Below are 25,030 nucleotides of genomic sequence, written 5' to 3'. Positions count from 1 at the left end.
AAAAATATTTTGGGAAACAGATACGCTGTGGTGCATATCTTACTGAGAGCAGCATATATAACTAATAAAAACCATAGAAAACCTGTCATGCCGGTGTCCCCATAGGGACATGTATTTTCTTTGTATCATATAAGCACACTGAATTTGCTATTAGTACCTTGAAAAAAGAGAAGTTAGCTGCATCCTGAGTGTTCTCAGTATTTTGAACTGGGACTATGCCACACGCATCTTGTTCTTGATGGCAGTGACCTTTCTGCCCTCTAAAGTCTTTTGCCTTTTCCCAGCTATTCCCTTTTAGCTTCTTTGCTCTTTCCTCAGTTTCTGCAGAGGTGGAGTTGTGCTGCAGCAGCCTGGAGAATGGGGAGTTGATACAGGTTTTTTAATTTCCCCTGCCTCACCATTATTTTCCCTTGGAATACCTTGAGACAGTTCACCTGAGCTCCCGATGGTACCTGAAGAGCCTGTGTATAGCTAAAAATAAGTGATGGGGTTGAATGAGGGAGCAGGTAGACTGCATTTAAATTAGCATTACAGATTAAATTGGATGTGTCAACAAACTCTAAGCAGTAGTCACTGTTTTTTTCAAAGTATGCTATATTGTCTTTTGGTGGAGTGGTTAGAAACGAGCACTACAAGATACTTTGTGGGACAGAAGCTTGCTCAGAATTTTACCTGGAAATCACTGATATTTGTATAGTCCTATGGCTTGGGGTTTCTCTTCTATCTACAGAGAAAACTCTCACGTTCAAGTGGAGGATCATTTGCCTCCCGCTTTGTTTTTCTGCACTCCTGCTTTCTTTACCATGTGTGTTCTGAGCTGCCTTTTTTCCATGTAGATGAGCAGTTGGAAGTAGCGGTTTCTGCAGCCGTAGAAAAGGATGTCGTGGGAAAATGGATTGATCCAAAAAATCCAGCAGCTGACATTAAGCGAGAAAAATCTCTCATCAAAACTCATGCTGGTGAGTTTGGTAACTTTAGTAGACATTATAATTCTTTTTGAAAGGTGATGTAAACATTTAACTAGGCTTAAATTTTATGTACAGCTTAAGACAGATAATTAGCCTGTCTTAATTAGCCAGGTAATTAAGTATGACGCTCCTCTTTTATGCTTTCTTGGAAAGCAGCTTGTTTCCCATAACACACGTGGCTTTGATTTTTTTTGACATAGTGACATTATCCTAGTGATGCATTATCACAAGATCTGTATAAATACATTAAAAATATATCCACATCGTAAATTTAGTTGGACTGTTTAGTTTTTCTCTTTTTTTCTCCAGCTGGACACGTACTAGGAGTGTGGTGGAGGTTTTTTGGTTTTTGTTTTGCCCCCCTCCAAAGTAAACTTCAGAATTTGTCTAAAATGTTTTTTCCCGTGTTAATCAGTTGTATTAATTACTGAATTACTTATTTGCCATGTTTTGGTTCCTGAGGGAGGCAGCAGGGCGCAGATTTTGGCAAGAACGATGAAGCAGCTTTAACCAAGGCAATGATGTGTAGGGAGGAGGAGGGAGGAAGGAAGGATCCTGTTTGCATGTGCTGGTTATGCAAGCAACTGTTGAGAGCAGATGGTGGGATGCAAGTCCTACTTGAGTCTTTCAAAAAAATGGGTCAGAGATACTATTTTTAATTAAAAAAGAGCAAGAAAACTGTAGTTGAGCAAAAAATAATTGAAGCAGAAGGGGCATCTTCCTCAGTCTGTACGTACATGAAAAGTGAACAAACTCTGAAGTTTTGCAGCTTACCTGTAAGACTGATTATCCAGGGAGATCCTCCTGCCTAGGTACTTCACGGCATTGCATTTGCATACAAGCATTCTCAAACTGTCCATATATTGTAGGAAAACATGACCCAAGATAATTTTTTAGGCTATTCTTAATTGCATAGCTCATTCACGGCAGTGATGAGTCAATGTGATGAGTTCCTGACTCATCTTCAGCATTTATCTTTCTATTACTGGTTTTCCAAGACTGCCATGTAGTCAAGTGAGAAGACAGTCAATGTAGATCATCTCATCTATAGTAGAGGCTTCTCCTGGTGAGCTCCTCCGAGATAGTCTGCCTAAAATACATGAGAATCTTGTGACCATTTGATTCATAGAGAAATTGGAAAAAAACTGATGAGTTCAGATTCATTGAATGAATTATAAACACCAGTAGAACATTGAGGTTTTCCATCACTGCAGAGCTTTCCCTTGAATGTTACACTTGGTAAGGTTTTATCCTCTTAATTTCCCTGCACAAAGGAACATTGTGCCTTTGGTTTATGGACTTGGAGTAGCTAGTTCTGTTTCATGAGCTTGTGCTGGTTTATGCAGTGATGTGTTGTATTCTGTCTGCTGTCCTAGCACTTGTCATGGTAGCAGCAAAGCACTTCTTAGGGACATTGGTAGCAGTTGGAAAAGCTGTAACAATGTGAAGAGCACAAAATAAGGTTCAGGCTTTTGCTGCTTTCATGCAAACACAGTACAATGTCATGGCATTGGCAAGTTCTCCCTGAATTCATCAGTGTCAATCATACTTAGCTATGTACTACATTTTTTATTGCAGAATATTAACATATAAACAAAATAAACACAGCAGCTGTTGTATACTGACATCTGTAAATGCCTGCTTTTCTTTGACTTAATTCAGTACTTGGTAGCCCCCAAACCTCTTACTTTATCAACTGGGGGCTTTTTTTCTTTTTTAAATACAATAGAAGATGAGCTCACCTAGAACTAGATTGCTGCACAGTTAGGCCTCTCAGTAAATTCAGCAGAATGAATGATGTATGCACTGAGAATGCATGGTACTTTTGATTTTGTCTTCAGGTAATAAACCAAATTATTTTTATTATCTTGCTACTGATAGCGTTAAATGTGGATAGGGAGGGCGGTGTGTGGAAATCCTGGTTGGCATATGGTAATGTCCTGGAATGTGATGCTTATTTTTTGTAGTTTTGTTTGTGGGCTGAAAGAAGACAAACCTAGATGTTGGCCTCAAGAGAAGTGAGGAGTTTCTGTCATAGCTATCCTTCAGTCCTCCTCTTCTCTGACCTTCTACCCAACTGTGCAACACAAAATGACTAAGTCCTCAATTCTGTATGTTAATAATATATAATAGGTTATTCCAAAGACTATTAGCTTTAAAATTTACTACAAGAAACTGCAGTTCTTCAACTTGGATGTATCTGAAAATTGAAGTGGGACTGTTTACCACTTCTGAGTTGTACTGCGTGCAGAAGTTTACTCTCAGCCTTTGTTTGTGGTTGTGTCTACATTAAATGCTTTGCTCATTTATTTTTCTGCAGTGTGTCCACTGCGCTATAGCTGGCAAAAGTGAGAGAGCTGTTACTCCTAATGTGTGTTATCTAGAGGCATAGCAATGTTTGAGCAGCATCAGGCAGGTTTGTGGCTGAAATACAGTTCAGTCAATATTACCGATTTAACCATTATTGTTGTTATGATAGTGGTGTCAACCATGGGAAATCTAAAAGTTAAAAAGGCCAGTATAGATACAGGCAAACAAATACTTGTGGTTTGTGTTGTTAAGGTGAAAGGCTCTAGCAAATATGTGTGTTTAGATATGTGTGCCCTGAGGGAAGTAAAAGTGCTTATTTTTCTGTATCAGATTTTTTCCCAGCTTGTCCAGAGTATTTTTGAGTAGATCTAGTTTATATTCATTTTGTTCACAAATTTTCTTATGTCCAAGCATTTAATTATTGACTTACCAAACAGGAGTAGTAATAGTCTCTTCATAAGAATTGAGAAAACATCCCCCTGTTATGTTTGGAGAAGGGAGCAGGTATTCAGTAGTCTATACTGTGTCTTTTTCCTATTTCTGAGCTTTTCAACACCAAAGTTTATTGCTTGAGAAATGTGCACGTTGTGGGATTCCTGCAGACCTAGTTAGGCCCTGAGATTCCACACTTCGCTTCTGATTCTGCAGTAGAATAAAGTAGTGATAATGTGCACTAGATGGGGAAATCTCAACCAGCAACATCTAAATGGAAACCCCTGCTAATAAAGAAAGTTCAAGTTAATTAATGCCTTTATGGAACCGGGAAAGAATTAGTTTCTTCCAGAAGACGTGGATTCTGCAAGATTCTTAATATTGTCCCATCTCACTAATGTTGGCGGAAACTGAGGGTATCCTTCAGCATCCTGGAGGAAACTTTAGTTGCTTTAAATTCATATTTGTTAAAAAAAAAAACAACAAACTTGGTATTTCAGACCATTTGTATCAGTTCTGTGTTATCTGCATGAATCTGGCTGTCAGTGTGTTACTCTGAGCTGCAGAACTCAGTTGTACAAATGCTATTTAGATAATTATGAAAATGTTATCTTGAGATGCAAAGTTAAAATCTTTCTGAGGAGTAGTTACCAGTTACTGCCTTTCACAGTTATGTTGCCTTTAACTGGTTTACATTTTTTCTTCTTAAAATAGAGTATTAGTAGAGAGTAGTAACAACAAAATGCCTGCCTGATTTCCTTTCAAATCAAAGTTGGACATCAAAGGAAAAGGAACCTCAATAAAGATTTTTCTTTATTCTTCTCCCTGCACTCATGTAGATTTAAAATGTCATACTTAAAGATACGGTTGCATACAGAAAGCAAAATCTATGTAGGTCACTTAGTTATAAACCACACAGCAGGGTTTAGAATGTAGACACAGAGATTAGCTAATCTCTGTTGGTACACACTGAGTGCTTCTGTCATCCAAGCAGCTTCTTGGTGCAGTTTGTTGTGCTTTACTTTGCAAATATTCTGTGCTGTGACCTTACTGCTCTGACTTGGTGTCTGTTCTGGTGTCTGGTTTTGCTCTTCTTGTCACCTGTTCCTGCCTCAGTCCTCTCCAGCGAAGAGGGGGTGGGAATGCAGGATTTGGGGCAACCAAGCGTCAGCAAAAATGTACTTCTGGAACGGTAATTGGCACTGGCAGGGACTCTCTGCAGACAGACATGCGGTGACATTTAAGTCTGTCACCACAAACGGAGACAGAGCATTCGAGCATGTCTAGTTCAAAGATGGAAAGGAGGGAATAGATAAAAGACACAAGAAATAAAACCAACTACCAAAGCAAGTGCATAGATCTCTTGTGTGCATCTTTTTTCTTCCAGCTGAAGGACAGGTGAACCTCATATACCTAGAAGAAAACGTGAAAGTGTAAATAGTTAACTTGCAGTTAAAATACTAGATTTCTCAGAATTTAACTGCATGCTGACTTACCATTTTTTTGTTCTTGTTTCAGTAAAATGATAGTCCTCGATAATTTTATTCTTTCTGAGCTTATTTACTGCTAAACATGAATTAATATTAAAGTAGTAACTTTTTGAAATGGGTTGTGCAGTCAGGTTTAAAAACTGCTGTTCTCTTTAGCATTTCTTCCGATGTCTGTAGGTGCAAATGAGCAAATGGGTGGGCGTATGGCAGCACACAATTAATGTGCTATTAGAAACCAATTTTTAATTAAAATGCTCTTCTGTATTTCAGGAGAAACTTCCGTGAATTAATTAGACTGGTATTAAATTGTCACTAAATGTTCAACAGACCCCATGTGTTTTACTTAAGCATTTGAATACTCAACTTAGGATATGTAAATGCTTTGTTCTAGGATTTTTTTCCTCCCTCAATAGTAACTTTTAAATCTTTTTACTCATTCTATGTGCAGCATAGATGAAAATGCCACTATTTTATTAGTGTGATTAAACCCAGTAGTGACACATGATTGACACTGTTTTACAGGGATTCTGCATTGCAATTTTAAGGAAAAATGGCCTGATGACTGAAATGGTGGTTTCTACTGAAATGGTCATGATCCTACCCAAGAGAAATCTTTTTGTTAAATTGGATTCTAAAGTATTGTTAATTGTTATTCCTCTGTCTATAAAGTATCACTATGTCTTTATTCAGTTTAATACGTTGTCTTCTAAGGAGGAATAAATTGCTTTATGATAACTGATTCTGAACAGTGGTAGTTGCACTTAAATCATGTACTTTCCTTGTTGTCCATAAAGCAAAGCTCATTGATTCCTGCTTGGCTTAGTCTTAATTGTAGATCCACTCATCTGTTACACAGATCAGCTGCATTTCTGAAGAGATACTTGGTTCCCTTGCAAAATTCCACAGCTCTATCTTATGTACTTGAGACTAAACTCACTGCAGCATATTTAGGCAAAGTTTCACATTAATATTGTTCGGTGTTTTGGGGATTTGTGTGGTGGTTATGGCAGGGTACCCCACAGGACTGGAATGCCAATGTCAGACAGACACCCTGGAATATGCAGTGCTTGTCTAGAAAATGTAGAACTGAATTTAATCACTGAAAACAAGTGAAACAGACAATATGGAGGGACTATTTGGATGATATAATCCTACTTTCTAGCTAAATGGGCAGTATAATTTGTTTCTGAATGCTTTGGGTTAAAACAAAGTGACCATACCTTACCTGTGCAGTCATTATTAGATCTCTGACCTTTTTTGACTGTGGAAGCAGAACCTGGAGGAGGGAACTGCGGTAGCGTTAGCGGAGTGCAAAGGTATTCCTGAGTCTTCCAGTAATGCTTACTTGAATGTTTTGTCTCCTCTTCATTTCTTCTTTAATTACACACATTAAAGTGTTTAGTTTGGCTTCAGTAGTAACAGAAAAGAGAAATCTGTGCAATAAAAGTAGAGAGGTACTCTCCCCTCTTTATATAGTTGAAAACAGCAGGGTGCCTTAAGGTCATGTAGTACTGTACAGCATCATTATAAGCTGATGCTAGCGAAATACTGAAATTGTAACGCAGTGACTCATGTTAGCTAGTCTGTATTGATTGGTTGTGTTTAAGCCTGTGGAAAATCTCCCACTAAGTGTTGAATGAAGTTGCAAATCCATCCTTACCTGCCCATCTGAAGTATAATCTCTCAGTTTTTATTTATTATTTCTTGCCGCTGGGAAGGATAAGAGAGGATAAAAGAATGAAAGATATTGTTTAAACAAGCTCGTATACAGTATTTAGGAAATTATAATTGAAGCTCTGTAGGTTGTAGAATATATTTGAGGTGTTCTCCAGAGTTAGAAATAGACTCTGCCTCTAATTGTTCAGTGTCTTACGAATTGCTCCTTAGAGGTACTAAATGAGTAGCTCTCTTTAAATGTTAATTCATTTTGTTTTAGCAAGTTGCAGTTTCAGGCAGGAAGAAGCTAAATCTGTATCAGACAGTCATTGAAACTCAGTTTATTTAATGGCATAGTATTTAAGTACTTGCTTTACTAAAATATTTGTGCTGTATCATTAAGTAGCCTCATTCTTTAGGGTTCTTATACCCTTTGCTCTTTGGAGACTATTTGTAGAGACGTTAATTGTGCGAGTTCCTACAGTTATCATCCATATTTTAAAAAAAATTCTGCACTGCTCTTATTACAGTCATTGCCTCTAGGCTTGACATTTGGTTTGTTTTTTTGCTAAATATATTAGGAGGTCACACAGATATAGTATTTCTTCTCTTTCCCTGATACAGTAATTGACACTTTTGTTATCTTGATTTATGCCTGACAGAAACTACTGAATTATTAGATGGAGAACTGGATGCTCTTCGGTCTTTTTGCACCATTAAGATAAGCAAGATGCGTCAGCAGCTGCACTCTAAGCAGGCAGACGGTGGCAAGTCAAGAAAGCTGCAGCCTGGATTCACAGCAAAGAAACGGGAGACAAGTGATTTGAACTGCATCGTTCCTGATCAGCTAATGAATAGAATCCGCCTGAAAAATATCAGAGAGACTGTTAAACAGGTACTGCAAGGAAGGAAAAAATGTAGATTTTGCCTATGCTTTTTGGAGAACCACTAGAAAAAATACCCACCAAACCCTGTAATATAAGGATCAAATCAGACAGACCTTACTGATGCCGCTCTCAGGCATCTCTGAAAGAGATATTTCGCTTGGTATCTCCAGATTTACCTTTTTCATGTTCTTGTTAGACACTACTGCAGAACTGTTGTTGGTAAATAATCAAATCATTATTTTATCACCACACAATATTTTATAATGATTTGTGTGATTGAGTGAGGCTGGGATGATCAGTTATTGCAGACCACAATAAGCTCTGGATCAACTGAAGAAAAAAAGTCTTATTTTCTGGTTATGTTTGCACCTGTTACTTATAGAAGTATTCAGCATTTTATTTTATTATGGAGGCTTTGTGACTACAGTATTAAAAGTATTCCAAAAGCAGAACCTTCCCCCCTGCTCCCAGCTGTCTTAGACATTAGGTAAAATTAAGAACTAAAGCATGTCCTATAGAATCTTGTTTACATCCGTTCCTTTATGAAGAAGCCTCTGGATCATCTTTATGCAATTCCCAGTGCTTTTCTTATGCACCAGCCCAGTGTTCTTTCTCACCACAGCTCTTCCCTTCGGCTCTGCTTCTAAGTCTGGTATTTTTTTGGGTGGTGATACTTGCATTCTTGCTTTGTGCTTGCAGTTGGATTTGAATATGAGGTTATGTGGATTTGAGCAGTGACCATTGCCTACGGATGCCTTTACCCATAAATCTGGGCCTTGGCGAATGTCTGTGCTTTGTTTGAAATTGGTACAGAATGTCTGCAGCTGGGGAGGTATTTCTGATTAAACAAAAAATGAGCTTTGAATAGTAGTTAGTAATTTGTTTTATCTCTATCATGTTTGCTGGCTTTCATTTATTGCCATATATCATAGTAATCCTCTGCAAAGCCTCTGCCAGGTGAGCAGGGAGTAATACTTTTAAAGTTGGTTCTGACATGATGATTATTTCAGGCTTCCTGTTTGATTAAATTGTTTTGAAATTTCAGCAGTCTGCAACTGCATTCTTCTATTGTATAAATGTTAACGCACCCACCATCCAAATCTTGTAGAATTTTTACTGCCTCTTTATTTGTCTTACAAGTATGGTAATACATTTTCTAAGAAGAGTAACTGTGACTGCTGTGCCTATTTGCTTCTGTCTTTACCTCCACATAGTAACATTTTTATGTAGAGGAGAAGAAATCAAGGAAGATGACAGAAAGACTTTAGATGTGACTTTCTAGGATTGATTCCACTGCTTTTGTAGCAACTTATTGTGTTTGTGTAGCCAGGTGGAATCTCTGTAAATTAAATCAGATAAAATTATTGATATCGGGATTTGTGTAATGATATTAAATATGCTTCAGATTTCATGGTGGATAAACTAATGTAGGAATTAATAAGTAGTATTGTTTATCTTACAGAGAAAACTGTAGAATTTTGTTTGTATTCTGACTCAGAGCTGCATGTAGATATTTGAACTCATTGCTTCAGAGTTTATTTACCTCTTAGAATTTGTAGAGATAATTATAACCTCTTATAATTTGGTATTTAAGGCCTTTTGTATACTGTCAGCACAGGAATACTGCTGTTGCTATAGCCTCATTACAGACAAGCAGTTATCTGATGAACAATTGCCATTACTGACTTGTGATGATCAGGTATTTGAAATGCGGAGTAAAATGCGTTAATTTAACTTAATTGAGCCTTCAGGAATTAGAGTATTTGCTGTTGTGTAAGACTGGGTAGCATGCACAGGCTGGCTTCTGGAGCATCAGGTACTCATTAAGCCAGAGTAACTAACAGCTGGTGGTGCTCTAAACGTATTTAGCACTAGCAAAATATGTATAGATTTACATTGGCAAAAATAGTAATTTCTACTGAGCATCCACCCAGGGTCAAATGAGTTATGCTTATTAAAACTTTTTTTTTACCAGTATAATTGTATCCTCACAGTTGGTTTTGGCTGGTCACTGATGTGTTGCTTGGCAATAACATGACTTCATTTTTTTTGACTCTTATAGTATCTGGAAGAAGTCGGAAATGTCTATGCAACCTCAAGCATCAGGGAAACTTTGCTTCTTATAAGAAGAATTAGCATGTTACACATCAGTGCTGTGGTTCTGAAATACAAAGACTAAGTTATCAGTGCTGGAAGGGACAATACCTGGGCAAATATATTTAGTGTGAAAACATTCAGACAGGCTCATGAAGATGATACTGTGCTGAAGATTATGAAATAATTTAAAACTGCCTACAAAAGCAAATCTTTGTCTGCAGACAGTATCTGTATTCTTATTGCTTGTTCTTAATGGAGTGGCCCTCTTGCTGGGACAGACATTGCTCATTGCAGTGAAGTCTCATCTTTCAGGTGACAGAAGCTCAGCTCCATGAATCTTCAGTGTGCCCTGACTGTCAGAAGCAGCAAGCAGAGCTAGCCAAGATTGCCTTTCTCAGACGGAAGAAGATGCTAATGGAAAGTGCTCTAATCCAAGAGAAATTGGAAGAACATATTTACTCCAGAGTAAGCAAATGTTGTTTATAAACAAAATTGTGGTACCTTTTATACATACTGTAACTGAAGGATCTGTGAGATTTCCCCTGATTTATGGCAAGGAGATGAGATTGACCTGAATGCAGTGCAAGTCAAAATAGAATTTGGCTCCATATCTTTAACAAAATGCTTAAGAGTAACATACTAATCAGATTATTTGAGCTTGCCTGATTTATGTAAGATGAAGGTCTTTACCAGGATGTCCTAGAATTGTTTTGCGGTACATCTTGATTATTTTTCCACAGTTTGTTTTCTGGTGGGCTGTCCAAGACAAAATGGTAAACAACAAAATGATGTGGTAGTAGGTAACTATGGCCATACTAGTCCTCCTTACTCATCCTTTGGCGTAGTGGTGTCAGAATAGGATGCTGCAGCACGTTGTGGAGGCTGAGGCCTCTCAGATACATGGAGATTTCTTGGAAGAACTGTCTGCGTCTCTTGTCAAAAAGATTCAAGCTGTATTGTTAGTAAATACTTCTGAAATAGACAGTAGGCACTGTGAGCTGAAACTTAGGGAACTCCTTGGGTCGTCTGTGGCTGTTCCTCAGGATGATCTTCCTGAAGGAAGAACTATCCTCTTTTTGGAAGGGAGTCAGATTGAAAGCAGGTTGTTTCTGAGCAGTGAATAATCGTTCTCTTGGAAGCCCCAAGATCTTTCTGTGTTTGTGAGCAGGGTGGGAATTTGTGCATTCTACCACATATTCTTTTTTTTAACCTAATAATGCCAGTCTCCTGATTTTTGACTCCCATTTACTTGGTAGCTAAGATGTGAGAACTTCAGTCTCAAGTGAGGCTTCACTTTTTTCTCCCAGCTTCCTCGAAATGGCCAGCTGCTTTTTCCTTCCCCTCCTTAGGGAATAAACCTACTTTATGGGGCAGATCACTGACTGCACTGTTTGACAAAGTTTTTAAGCAGGATGCTTTAAAAGTCCAGCAAAACTGCCTGCCTATTTGCTTTTTTAGGGACTGGATATGGCTGCCAATGGTAGGCCTGCGATACAGGACACGAGAAATGTCAGGGATACAAAACCAGGTAATTTTCATGTTCCTTTTTTATTTCAGGATGTGCTTACACGTATAGGAGAAGCACTTGAAAGCTTTCCCAAACCTTCAGAGGATCCCAGGAACTTATGGCAAAGGCTGAAAGGTCAGAAAATGTAAAGCCTGAAGGCAATAAACGTAACTCAAGGACATAAAGAACTGGGAGAGTCGTCTGCAGGCAGTCACGTACTGAATGCCAACGATTGTGGATGTAACCTGTGTTGTCAGTGATGAATTGGCTGGTGGTTTAATATTCTTGCAGGTAGAAGCAGATATGCCCAGCATGTGGGTGTCTGGGTTATGGTTCAACCCTTCATTTTCCCTAAACACAAATGTTGCAATATATTGTAATCCAGCTCAATACGTTTTTCAAATTATGAAACCAATGCTTTCTGTTATTAATCTGACAAGTAAAAAGTATTGTTTTTTGTGGGATTGCTTGTGGAATTTCAGAGCAGCTCACAGCTGCTTCCATCCATAAGAAAAACAAATGATTCTGTTTTTCAGGGCAGGGAGGTATAATTACTGGATTTCAGCTCAATCTTTGCCCACTGTGTCATAGTAAATTGGAAGCGAGAGCCCCAGGTGGAGGAGAAAAAGAAGGTTGCAAAGTAACTATAGAAAGGAGTAAAATGAAATCGGGGTATTTATAGAACTGAAATAATGAGACTATAAGAGAAATTAATCAGCAAGACTGAGGATGCCAACAGGACAAGAAATGATGATAAATTAATCATAGAACTTGTATAGGATAGGTTTCTGGGAATAGAAAAAACAACATAGATTAAAATTGGAGTAAGATGCCAAATAATATTTTTGACCATTTTTTGAATGTACTTTGGAATTTGTCGTAATTTTCTGTGATATTTTCCTAGATGGCCAAGTCACTGTATGTCAGAGTGGGTGAAAGATTGGTATTCAGTACATATCTAAATAAAATGGCTTTATGCTGGGGATCTTGGTGGGAAATCATCTTCATTGCAGCCTCAAAAGATGTGCTGATCAGTGGGCACAAATGCAGCCACCTTGCTGATCAGTGCAGATGGCGAGAGCTCGTGTCCCTCTTGCAGCAACCTTGGGCCGTTGGACTTGAGTGAGTCATGAAGTTACTGACTCTCACCTATCTCCAGTTTCCTGACTTGTGTGCACTTAGATGTCTGAAGGCTGCAGAAATCTTGAAGGAATATCCTTATCTATGATCTTTTCCTGAATTTTTCTTACAGAGAAAGTAGAATTAAATGTTACTGTTGCATTTTGTTTTCCCATTTTGGGACAAGAATATGTATTCTTGAAGTTGGTTTTGTGTTGTATACCCATGTAGTTATTTTCTTTTGTATGCTACATCTTGTTTTAAGAGTGTATGAAGGTTGTTGAGCCTCTTGTTTTCACTTCCCACAAATCAGTGGAAAACCTGATACAGAGGTAGAGAGGTCCTTCTATTTTAGCCAATATCTGCCTTTTGGTGCTTAAAACCTACCTTGGGTGATCTCACTGGGAGTTGATCCTGAGCGCATCAAGCCCCAAGTGAAAATATAATGCAGGCCGGAGTTGTTCAAAGCTCATTGTTCTCCCTGCCTTGGCACAATTTATTCTGGTTTCTTGTAAACAGCAGGTTTAATAGTCCATCAAAAATATTCCCCTAAGCTTGGCTTTCACTTTAGAATTGTCACTGCAGATTATGTAGCTACCTATATAATGAATGCAGCTTTTTGCTTCCTATTACTCTATAATCCTTAGAAATGTTTAAATCCCTTAAATCTCCTACCTTCCAATCTTATAAACCTTTTCTTTTTAGATAGTGCGTCTCTGTTTCTTATTTGCTTTGGACTATGCTCCTTGTTTCTTGAGTCTCTCCAAGTCTCTCACAACCTGCCTAACACCAGGCAGAGGTGCCTGTTACTCCATGTGAAGTCTCACACGGGCAGTCGGATACAGAAGTGGTGATCAGGAATGGAACCCTTTGAAAACGTAATTTTGCTGTTCTTGCCAATGAACACAGTTTTCAGCCCTTACAAAACCACAGAAAGTGAGTTCCAGGACTCTAAATGTAAATTGATTATTTTTATAAGTAAAAGACGACATTTTGATATTTTTGCTTTCAGTACTTAGGTGCTTTCTAGAAATACTGAAATATTTTTTTGCAACTCTTGTCAAGCCTTTATGCAGATATGTTGAACTATGAGCTATTTGGGTTAAGCATCTGACAATATTTCTCTGTAAAATAGTATTCATACTCGCACAGCACAGTGGCTGTATAATGCTTGTTTGTTCGCGTAAATGTTCCTAAGACAGTTCAGATAGCTTCTCCGAAAAATCAAAGCATATTTTGCTTATGTCTGCATGCGTTTCTCTACTGCTCACTACAGTTCTTTCATTTTTTATCAAGAATGACTCTGAGATCCAAGTGTTTGTCTTTTGCTTTCTTGTAGCAGCTCTTAGGAGTGTACAATGGAATGAATGATCTGAGTCTCTAAATAATTTATGTTATAATCCTGCAGTGTTTGAGACTAGAGATCTAAAAATTCTGACATGGAGGACGTAGGAAAAAAGAGTGGATCACGTCTCTTCCTCTTTCCCCTCACAGGAGCTCCCCCATCCACCTTCCTCAGCAATAGATGTTTTCTTTTGATCCAAAGAAACACCCTAAAACTATGATCAAGAAATATTTATTCCTCTGCTCCCTTGTTTGTGCTTGCTCGGGTATAAAAGGAGCGAGATGGATCAAGGGTGATTCATCTGGTGGGCAGCTGTAGTACTGAAACAAATCAATCTGCCTATTGAAAGTACTTGGGAGCTTTTGCTTTCTAGCTTCCATGCTACACATAGTGGTGTTATTTAATCTTCTGAATGATTTGTTGTGTAGCAGAGTTTATTGCGCTGAAGTTTGTACAAATACAGATGGGTCTTCCATATATGCATTGGTTTATTATGTGTATGTTGATAACTGGTTTCATGATGTTAGACTTCATAACTGACTCTTGGGATAAAATGATATTCTTCCTATGGAATGCAGCAATGTAATTTCCACTTTATTTTGTGCTTTCTCTGTACGAAAATGAACCTGGCTTCCAGGCTCAGTCATTCCTTAATCTTGTTTCTAACCATCTGTTGGGTCATGGGACTTCATTTGTTTCTCCTCTAGGATAAACTTCCATCTCATTCACAATAGGCTACTAGCATGCATTGGAAGGGGAATGAAGTTTTAGTGGAATTGACTTGCCTGGATATGAGCTGGGAACAAAGATGAATGTGTTTGAACACTGACTTCCAGGCACTTGTGAAATGTGTCATGGTGGAGTCTGGAAGGGACCTCTGGAGCTCATCTGGTCCAACCCCCTGCTCGAGTGTGGTCAACTAGAGCCAGGTAGGACCTGGTCCCACTGGTACCCCCTTATGTTAATCTTGAGGTTTTTCTCTGAAGCTACATTAAAATCTCAAAAGCTTCAGGCTCCCTTGGGGCCACTGCCCTTTTATAAATCCCTCTCCCAGTCTTGGTTTTGTTGTGTGCGAGAGTCAGTTGTTCGCATGTGTTGGTGTTTCTACTGCAGCCAGTGTGATCAGCTTCCAAGAGGAGCTGAACCCATTTATTCAAATCGGGAGCTTGACAAAAACTTTAAACTGGCAGCACTGAGGACAGGGGTTTGTGGCTGGTAGGGATCATGTTCCCCTGCGAAATTGTTACCTGGCACAGCGCCCAGATTCCTCAGTAAAAACCCGAATTGTAGCTTTCAGTGCAGTTATTCCGAATCAAACATACGCCAGCAAGACCTGGTGTGCTTCCAGCTCTGTATTTTTAAGGCATTTTGAAATATGCCTGCATTCTTCAAATTGTAATTTTATTGCCATTCAGTATGGTTTTCAGAGAATGACTTTTTATTGTCTCCACTCAGAGCTCACCTAGACACCGTGCAAATTGTTACTGCCTGCAACAGAGCTGGTATTCTAAATGCCGCTGTGTTTAAAAAATGTTTTTTAGTTTTGTGAATACCCATATTAGTCTTACAAGCACTGCATTTGCATTGTTTGTATACAACTAGCTAGCTGTTCCTTTTTCCTCCACAACTGATTTTGAAAGTCTTTGCCTGCACCGACAGCTGTGTGATCTGTGTGTGCAGAGTCACAGAATCCCAGAATGTCAGGGGTTGGAAGGGACCTGGAAAGCTCATCCAGTGCAATCCCTCCATGGAGCAGGAACACCCAGATGAGGTTACACAGGAAGGTGTCCAGGCGGGTTGGAATGTCTGCACAGAAGGAGACTTCACAACCCCTCTGGGCAGCCTGGGCCAGGCTCACTGGGAACAAGTTTCTTCTCAAATTTAAGTGGAACCTCCTGTGTTCCAGTTTGTACCCATTACCCCTTGTCCTGTCACTGGTTGTCACCGAGAAGAGCCTGGCTCCATCCTCCTGACACTCCCCCTTTCCATATTGATCCCCATGAATGAGTCCCCCCTCAGTCTCCTCTTGTCCAGCTCCAGAGCCCCAGCTCCCTCAGCCTTTCCTCACACGGGAGATGCTCCACTCCCTTCAGCATCTTGGTGGCTGCGCTGGACTCTCTCCAGCAGTTCCCTGTCCTGCTGGAACTGAGGGGCCACAACTGGACACAAGATTCCAGGTGTGGTCTCCCCAGGGCAGAGTAGAGGGGCAGGAGAACCTCTCTGACCTCTGACCACCCCCTTCTAACCCACCCCAGGTACCATTGGCCTTCCTGGCCACAAGGGCCCAGTGCTGGCTCATGGTCACCCTGCTGTCCCCAGGACCCCCAGGTCCCTTTCCCCTATGCTGCTCTCTAATAGGTCATTCCCCAACTTATGCTGGAACCTGGGGTTGTTCCTGCCCAGGTGCAATACTCTACACTTTCCCTTGTTATGGGAAGTATGTGCCTTCTGTCTATAAGGCACTAGGTCCTCTTTCAAATTACCTATAGAATTGGTCAGAGCACCTTAAAAAAAACTTCAGCTTTTGGGCATGGATATTCACTGCTTATTTATTCATTTATTTATTTTGTAATAAAATAGTACTGTTTGCTGTCACATAGACTAGTGTGTATGACCCATAAATACGTTTGTAAAATATATCCGTAGCATGTAACAGAATCCTTCTGAATATTCTGTGCAAATTCATATTTCATAAAGAACATTTACATCCTTCTTCTTGACATTTTTAAATAGAACATTTTTTTGCCTACAGAAGTAAGTTTACAGCATCATCACAGTATTATAGCTTGTTTAAAAATACATACAGCATTCATGGTAATTGCAAGCAAGCTATATACTTGAACAGGGGTTTTGGTTGTAATTGTACATGTTTTCTACTTTTTAAAACAGTTACATATATTAATATTACATCCATCACTTTGTTAGAAAATATTACTTATATGCTACTCACAAGAGATCTGTCACTTTTCTGTGATTATAATATTACAAGCTATGAAAATAGAAACACACCGTTGTATGGTTGGTTTAAAAATAATTACAAGCCCGGTTTAAAAAGCGTCTTAGGCTTGCTCTTTCCTTGGTAAGTTAGGTTCCACTACCATTGGAAGTCCTTAATCCACATATGGTTGGAATGCCACTAGCACCTCTCAGCACTGAACCTTACGGGGAAAGAAATGTGACTTTCTGCCTGCTGACAACTTCAGGGTTTGGTCCCCCACACTTTCTGCGTGGAACTTTGGCCAAACACGTGAAGAGTTCTCCAGCTACCGGCTGCCAGGGCCAGGCGGCTACTGCTGGGGATCCAGGGATCCCATTTACTTAATACTCTGGATTTTGAAATCTTAAGGCAGATGATTAGTTCAGTGCAAGACAACACAACTCCACTTTTTAAAAAAAAATTAGTTTTATTTTATTTTTCCCCAGCTGTGTTGGTTTGCATTAACCAAAATCTGCCCCTTTGCCTATATTAACCAAAGTCTGACCTTTTGCTTTCCACAGGCCAGCAGGTTTTTGAAAGAGCGTGAGCAGCAGATTTAAATTGACTGGTTTGGTTATACAACAGAGGTTAAAAATACGTGATTGCATTGGTTTTACTCTGCACAAATGAGACTAAATATATAAATATATATATTTATAGTAAAGCTGTAGGAAATCTCCAAACTGCTAACAACTCTTATAAATAAAACAAGGATATATTTGCTCGGAAATTTCATAGTTGCTCTTCTTTTATTATTTTCAGGTAATGCGAGAGTATTTTTTGATGGACCCTTTTTTATGAAACTAGTCCAGGCGTGCTTTGACAAATGCTCTTTTCGTGGTCTTTTTGATACTCCTCTTGTGCTCTTTGCAGTTTTTTACCTCTCAGTTTCCACTTGTGAAAGCAGTAGGTTACTAGAGATGTCATTACCAAAGAGAAAATAATAATCAGCACTATAATCAGTGCAATAGTGGATGAGAGGGACCCCTCTAGCTGCTTAGTTTCAGTGTCTCTTGTTGTGTTCAGTTCAGCAAAGTTTTCATAGTCTGTTGAGGTCAAAAGCGCAGGTACAGGAACTTCTTTGAACTTGGGCCTCATTGGGATTCAGTGGTTGTTCTCACACGGTTAAAATTTCTGAAGAAGCCAGAACTACGAGTCCCTCGTCACCCGTGTCATTCGTAAAACTGTTTTCTCCTCAGGTTCTCCAAGCATAGATGAGGCTCAGCAACTTGTTTTATTTATGAAGCCAGGGAGCGTAGGAATAACTGCACGTGGCACAAAGTCTACAGCACAGATCATCTATATCTGCAGTTGTGTAAGTCAGAAATGCGTGTGCACTGTTGTCTTCTTTCTCAAGGGGTCTTTCTAACATTATAGGCATTAACAAAATCTGCTACAAACCAGGAGCTCTCATGTTAATGAAAGGTTTTGCTTTTCCCCTCTTCTTTAATATTTTCTCTCAGACTTGGCTTGTCTGGAGAGGATTGCGATTTGTGGTTTTTGTCCTCGTTCTACTGGAGTTTAGATGTCCTCACTGATTGCAAGTCTGGCATCTGGAAAAATGACCTGGGTGAAAAATGATACAGGATTACTTCAGAGGTGAGTTCCTCTAAAGGCAGTGAGCTGTAATCTAGAATTTAAAAACCTTACTCTTTAATTTGGATAGAATTTCAAATACATTTAAGTAATTTGGCTTTGATACGTGCTGTGTGTGACAAATCCTAAAGAATTTCCTCATCTGAGCGGTTCTGAAGTTAAGAGCTGGACTACCCTCCCTCTTCCCTCCCCTCTTCCAAATCTCCAGGTTAAATGCTGAGGAACAAGGCTGGTCTGCTCTCCCTGGTTTCTGCTTCCACTCAGGACAGTAGGATTTGGCTGCAGGATGTTTTGCTTTGAGGAGCTGTAAGCACTTCCAGAGCTATTTATTTCAAATAACAGATTGCTCCAATCCCTCTCCACCCTACTCCCAAATGCTTTGAGGCCAAAATTAGGTTTCGGAGGTCTTGCAGCACAACTATTTGTTCAGAAGTGCTCAGTTCGATGGGATGCAGTTGTAATTCATCTGCTTTAGAGAAATCTGTGGTTCATCCCACTCAGGCTAGCAGAGAACTGAGGGTCTCTGTTACTAATTAACAGCACGTTCTTATTTGTAATAAAGACTGTTTACTATAGATTAGCATTCTGTTTATGTTAAAAGATGTAAATGAGCAGTTCTTGCCAGTTTGGAACAATATGTTCACATAATCAAAACTAAATGTTGATTTTTTTTTTTTTTTAAGTTTAAAAGCCAGATTTTACTGTATTTTAGGACCAAAAAAAAAGTGTTTGTAAAGCTGATTGAAAGTTCATTTTGCATAAGGGAACCAGTGCGACATCGTACATCTTTGATGAATGTCTACATGTTGCACTACTGGCAAGCCATATATCAGGAGGTTATGACAACAGAATATTTTAGTGCTACTTGGATATGTATTCAATATCTTTCTCAAGTTGCCTTAGGAAAGGAACTGCAATAAAAGAACGTAAGAAACTGAGGGATGCCTTTCTGATTTATGGACTAGCTAAGTGTCCACCACCCACATGAAAGTCCAGGAGGGCAGAGTGTCTCAGCACTAATGAAAATCAGATTTTTGCCATACTTGCCTGAACCTGTATCTCATCTCATCTGTATCCACAGCTATCAGATTCCTATGGGGAAGATATAAAATCATTAAGCATCTGGTACTGTATGGTACTGTTCCCAGAAGGTGAGTGGATGTTACTTGTAACTCCATTTCACCGTCAGGTCAGGTATGTGCATTTTCAAAAACAAACCAGGAATGCTTTTAAAATCTTAAGCCTGCAAACTACTGCTTGTGCTTCAGCCATAATTTGGGAGAAAGGAGACTGCTCTTATGGACAAATCCCTCCTCTTCACAACAGTGTCTGAGGATTCTGCTTATGCCTCTGCTGCAGACTCTTGAGCAACTATGACCAAACCATTCAGTGTCTGTGGGTAATACAGCAATGCTACCACTGATTTCTGGCCTGCTTTGCGTTTACATTTATTAAGGGCAAAGTATGGTTCTTGCTCTTGCTTGTGGATGAATTGGTGAACCAGGTTGGCAGGCAAAGGGTGCGGGGTGATGTGCATGAGAGAAACTTCAAAAATTGCAAACCATGGCTGAAGGAGGCCCACCTTGGTGTCTGCACAGCAATAAGCAAGTGCCAAGAAGATGGCTTAACAGAAGAAGCTCTTGCTTTTTCCTGGGGATATCGATCTGAAGTGCCTGTATGGTAATACAGTGTGGAGCAGAAACAAGAGGAGGAATGAGAAGACTTCATGAAGTTGCAAGGTAGTGACCTCACTGGGATCACAGATGTGGCTCACACAACCGAGGCGCTGCTATGGAAGCTGAGGAGAGCAGACCTTGGCTTTTTCAGGGGCCTGCTTGGAAGACTCTTACGTAAGACACTCTTAGAGAGAAGGGGGCTCCAGGAGATCTGGTTGCTTGCCAAGGATCACCTCCAGACTCAGGAACGTTTCATCCCAATATGCAGGAAATCAAATGATGGTGGCAGAAGGTGTGCGTGGCTGAACGAGGAGCTCCTGCCAAAACTCCAACATAAAAAGGAAGCATGCGGGAGGTTGATGCAGGGACAGGTGATCCAGGAGGAATAGAGCAACATTGAGCATGCAGGGATGGGGTTAGGAAAGCCAAAGCCTCTTGGGAGGTGAGTCTTGCAAAGAACATAAATGCAGCAGGGAAGGGCTTCTATAGATATATCTGCAGCAAAAGAAAGGCTGGTGCAGATGTGGACCTGAATGGTGCAGGGGACAGGATGACCAAGGATGTAGAAAAGACCAAAACTGGTCGGATTTGTCCTCAGCAATCTCAGCCCCCTGACACCAGTGGAGAAGTGTGGCACAGAAAGGACTTACCCTTGATATGAGAATATCAAGTTAGGGAATGCTTAAAGAAACTACTCAACGTTGACAAACCCATGGGAGCTGAAGTGCTGAGGAAACTAAATGGTGTCGTTGCAAGGATGTTCTCAGTAAGTTTTTAAAGGTTCTGGTGACCTGTGGGGCTTTCAGAGGACTAGAAGTGAATTTCATTGCTATCTTCAAGAAGGACAAGGAGGAGGATCTGGGGAAGTACAGGCTGGTCATCCCCGCTTCTGTCCCTTGGGAAGGTGACATAACAAATCTTCTTGGAAACCATTTCCAAACACATTAAGGACAAGAAGGTAACTGGGTGTAGTCAGCATGGATATAGGAGGGGGAAAGTAACCTTGACCAAGCTGGTAGCCCACTGTGATGAAATTATTAGCCCGGTGGCTGAAGGAGAGCAGTGAGTGTTGTTTATCATTACTTTGGAGAGGTTTTTGACACTGTCTCCAAGACCATTGAATAGACAAACTGATGAAATATGGACTGGATAAGTGTAGAGTGAGGTGGATTTAGAACTGGCTGAGCTGCTGGTCTCAAAAGGTTGAGATCACAGCACAGAGTCCACTTGGAGGTGAGTCAGTAGTGGCGTACCTTAAGGGTTGAAACTGGGGTCAGTGCTGCTCAATGTCATCACTGGTGACTTGGGTGATGAGATAGTGTCCACCCAGCAGGTTTGCAGATGATATAACACTAGGAGAATTGGCTGATGAACCAGCTAGTTGTGCTACCATTCAGAGGGCTCTCAACAGGCTGGAGAAGTGGACAGAGAATATCATCATGAGGTTCAACAAGGAGAAGTGCAAAGACCTGTGCCTGGAGAGGAACAACCTCATGTACAAGTACGTTCTGGGGGCCAACTGGTTGGAAAGCAGCTTTGCAGAAGAGGACCTCGGGGTCCTGGTGGACAACAAGCTGAACATGAGCCAGCATTGTGCTCCTGGTGTAAAGTCCTGTGACATCCTTGTCTGCATTAGCGTTGTCAGCAAGTTGAGGGAAGTGATTGTTCACCTCTGTTCAGCGCTGGTGAGACCACAGGAGTGGTAGAGGTTAATGTCTTGGCATCGGCTTATATTGGAATGTGCTACTGAGATTTCAGCTGTTGAGGAGGATTTGGGCCCCTAGTGCTCTGCTTAAATTTCGAGAAGACTGTTCATGTTATTTGTAATCATTGGACTAGGCAGACAACACACAAAGCACACATTTCAAGTTGAGTCAGGTTCCATCTACTGAACTTTCAATGTCAACACTTTCTCGTGAGGAAACTTTCTATTAAAAAAAATCCCAGAACATTCTTCATTGTCCATGCTACAATTTAGTTCAAACAGTAGAGAATAAGTTATTACATTGGTTGTTTTTGTGTGAGTCATAAGTCTTCAGTGTATTTTGAGCATTATGAACATGCAAACTAAGTATCTCAGGACTGCTCACATTTAATTCCCATTAGCATTGAGTGAAATATATTAAAAAGGTTCAGGTATTTATAAAAATAATTTGAGTGATATTTTGATCCATGTCCTCACCTAGAGATGGACTTTGCTACCATGGCTCATGTTTTCATATCTTTGTGGTTTAGAAAGTTCATGTTTAAAGTAAATACAACTCTATGAATGGGGAGGCCAAAAATCTGCTCCTTTTTTTTGTAATATTCTTGGGACAGGCATTTTCTTTCATTTTTCAAGCTCAACCTCTGTGCCTCTGAGTACCCCAACAAAGTAGATACAAATATATTTTTGAGGTTTTGTGTAGCTTTTGAGGGTGGAAAGTAAGAGCAGGTTGGGTGCAATTTATATGAGAAGAACAAAGGAAACTACAGTAACAAAAATCAGTGTCTTATATGTTAATTCAGGTTATTGGCATCTGTCAAATTCTGAATTACTGCAAAGAGGTAAGAATGTTGGTCAACAGCTTTTTGGTTTCATTGAGACTCTGCCCTTTTTATAAAGGCAAAACTTGTCTCTTATTTGCTGGTGCATTGGTCATAATGACATTATCAGTGTTATATTAAAAAGAGTAATGATGAGTTGCATTGAATCCTTAAAAAAAAAAAGCCAATTGGAAGACTAGACTTCTATGAAGTTTTAATTGGCTGTGGGTTGATTTTGGTTTTGTAATTGTTAGGAAACTCTGTTTTCTGATTCTGTGTTTCGGTTAAAGAAAGGACCGAATTTGGTGAATGTCTGAAATCTTCAGCTTCATCGGAAGGATCAAGGCCAGAAATTATACGTGAGTTATTGCAGTTTTGTTGTTTTAATAGGAAGCTGGTTGTACATGCGTGACCTTTAGGCCAACTCAAACTTCCTTGCTTTGCCTTCCTGATTATGTTGGTCTGAGTAAGAATGGTTGATAAGGACACGTAAACCAGCAGCAAGTGAGAAATATGTATCATACTGTTCTCAAATGAACACACAAACATCTTTTGAAGGAAAAGAAAACTCACCTGTAAATATAAATCTGCTCTTTGTGAATTAACATTAAAAAATCTCTTTGATTTCAATAGTAGGAGAATCTTTGGTTTCTACCTTTGTGAGCTGCTGTTGTGTGCTCATCCATATATACGCTGTGCTTTTTCAAATGTTGAGTTACTTCTAGTGTTTATATCATCTTAAATATGTATTGGCTTTTTAATATAGTTTCAAGCTTGCTTGCTTGCTTTCTGCCTTCAGCTTGCTTGCGTATTTCCCTGCTGCCTTTCAAATTCTCTTCCATTTTTATTATATTACAGAAATGTAATATGCCTCCTTTCTCTAAATTTGCATATTTTGGATATAAAAACATTTATGTTAAATGCATCTATCATGTTGTAAACCTGATATGTAAAAGCTTCTTTTCTCCTTTCCCAGAGCTAGAGTAGCAAGACATCTACTAATACACTTGTGTGCAAAATTGCAGCTGAAAGCCAGGGTGGGAGTGAGTAAATGAAACTGAGGACAAGAAGGAGGGAGGGAAAGGAGGAAGGGATGGGAGGAGGAGGCAGGAAAGGCTTAAAAAGCAGGTAGTGAGATGTTTTAGCCTTGCTACTTATTTTTCACCACATCTTCTGTAACCTCACGTGTAAGAACAAAGGGCCAGGTTTTATGAGTGTTTTAAGTATGTACATGAGACCACCCTTGCTGTTTTCAAACCCCATGCATGCACTAGTACGGATCTGTCTCTATCTTGCTTAAAGTACTTTTGGAATCCTTAAGGTTTCAAGTCTGTGAAGAACTGATCAGCTTCCAGCTGAGAGCCACTCAGCCTTTGTACTTCCAGGTAGGTTTTGGTGCTTTGAGGGGATGGGCTTAAATAATAAATATGGAGTTGTTACAGAAGGACATTTGAGGTATGTTTGTAGTGTCACTGGGTTTGTAGGTGTTAAACACTGTAGATTTAGCTGAGAAGTCCTAAAATCAAACCACCTCTTTATGACTTTGTCTTCCATAATATTAATCTTGGAACAAAATAGAAAAAACTTATCTAGATCAGATTTTTACATGTGGTTATCTTTAGAAACTTAATCTGCATAAAACCTGTGTGATTATGTCCAGCGATATAAGTGGCAACTTAGATAAAGATCTAAGCAAGTCAGTCTTCTAATTAAGTGTATAAAATTCTAGCCCTAGTCTCTTGGAATGCTTTACACTGTTTTTATCCTAGTGAGCAAGAAAACTCTGCTTTTAGCAGTTGTTGAGCCTGTTCTGTCTTCGTTATACCTAACTTTTTCTCCCTTATGCATGAAGAAAAAAAACCTGCAAGTTTTGGAAGCACTTGTAATAACTCATTCCAGCATTGGTCACATCCATGAGCCAACAGAAAGTTCAGTCTTGTTCCTAATAAAGGACCAATATTCCTGTTCTCCTTAGAGCTGCAACGGGCTTGGCTAAGTTTGAGGGACAATCTGTGTATGACAAAAGCAAATGATTTTACAGTAGAACCTGATATGATCTTACCTCTGCATGGAAAGGTGCTGAGCAGAAGAGCTTCCCTGGGTTGGGGTGGAAGCTGCCGGCTGTGTGGCCACTCAGGACATCTGCTTTTGTTCCAGAACAACTGCCATGGGCAGGTGTCTGTGCTTAGCGCAGCCCGTCAATTGGAACCTGCAATTTTCCTGGGCATTTGGTTTACAGAGAACCCATATGGAGCTAATTCTGCTTTTTAAGGTTATAATTAAAATGAAGTGGTCCCTGAAGCCAGAGCAATTGAAGCAGCAGACCTGTTGTGTTGTAGATTTTGACTCTCTGAAATGGATATTCATCCCACTGATTTTATTGGTGACTTCTCATGCTAGTATAACTTGTTAATTTAGTATAACTGATTTGATAAACACCAGCA

General features: G+C 39.7%; 1 protein-coding gene and 1 long non-coding RNA gene across 2 annotated transcripts in view; both read left to right on the top strand.

Annotated features, from left to right (window-relative positions):
* Positions 1 to 25,030, top strand: part of LOC309444387 (uncharacterized protein C8orf48) — a 69,749-nt gene that overhangs the window by 3,874 nt on the left and 40,845 nt on the right. Inside the window, exons 3-6 of the mRNA XM_082062152.1 lie at positions 837 to 959; positions 7,519 to 7,751; positions 10,153 to 10,305; positions 11,398 to 11,482. Of these exons, the coding sequence (XP_081918278.1) occupies positions 837 to 959; positions 7,519 to 7,751; positions 10,153 to 10,305; positions 11,398 to 11,482 (594 nt within the window). The remainder of the gene's footprint in view (positions 1 to 836; positions 960 to 7,518; positions 7,752 to 10,152; positions 10,306 to 11,397; positions 11,483 to 25,030) is intronic.
* Positions 18,344 to 25,030, top strand: part of LOC309444127 — a 41,249-nt gene continuing 34,562 nt past the window's right edge. Inside the window, exons 1-2 of the long non-coding RNA XR_014184953.1 lie at positions 18,344 to 18,387; positions 22,877 to 22,945. This is a non-coding gene — a long non-coding RNA (uncharacterized lncRNA). The remainder of the gene's footprint in view (positions 18,388 to 22,876; positions 22,946 to 25,030) is intronic.

This window comes from Streptopelia decaocto (genome assembly GCF_964273445.1).
Source record: "Streptopelia decaocto genome assembly, chromosome: 10".
NCBI lineage: Eukaryota > Metazoa > Chordata > Aves > Columbiformes > Columbidae > Streptopelia > Streptopelia decaocto.
This window is presented reverse-complemented; position numbering and strand designations above follow the sequence as displayed.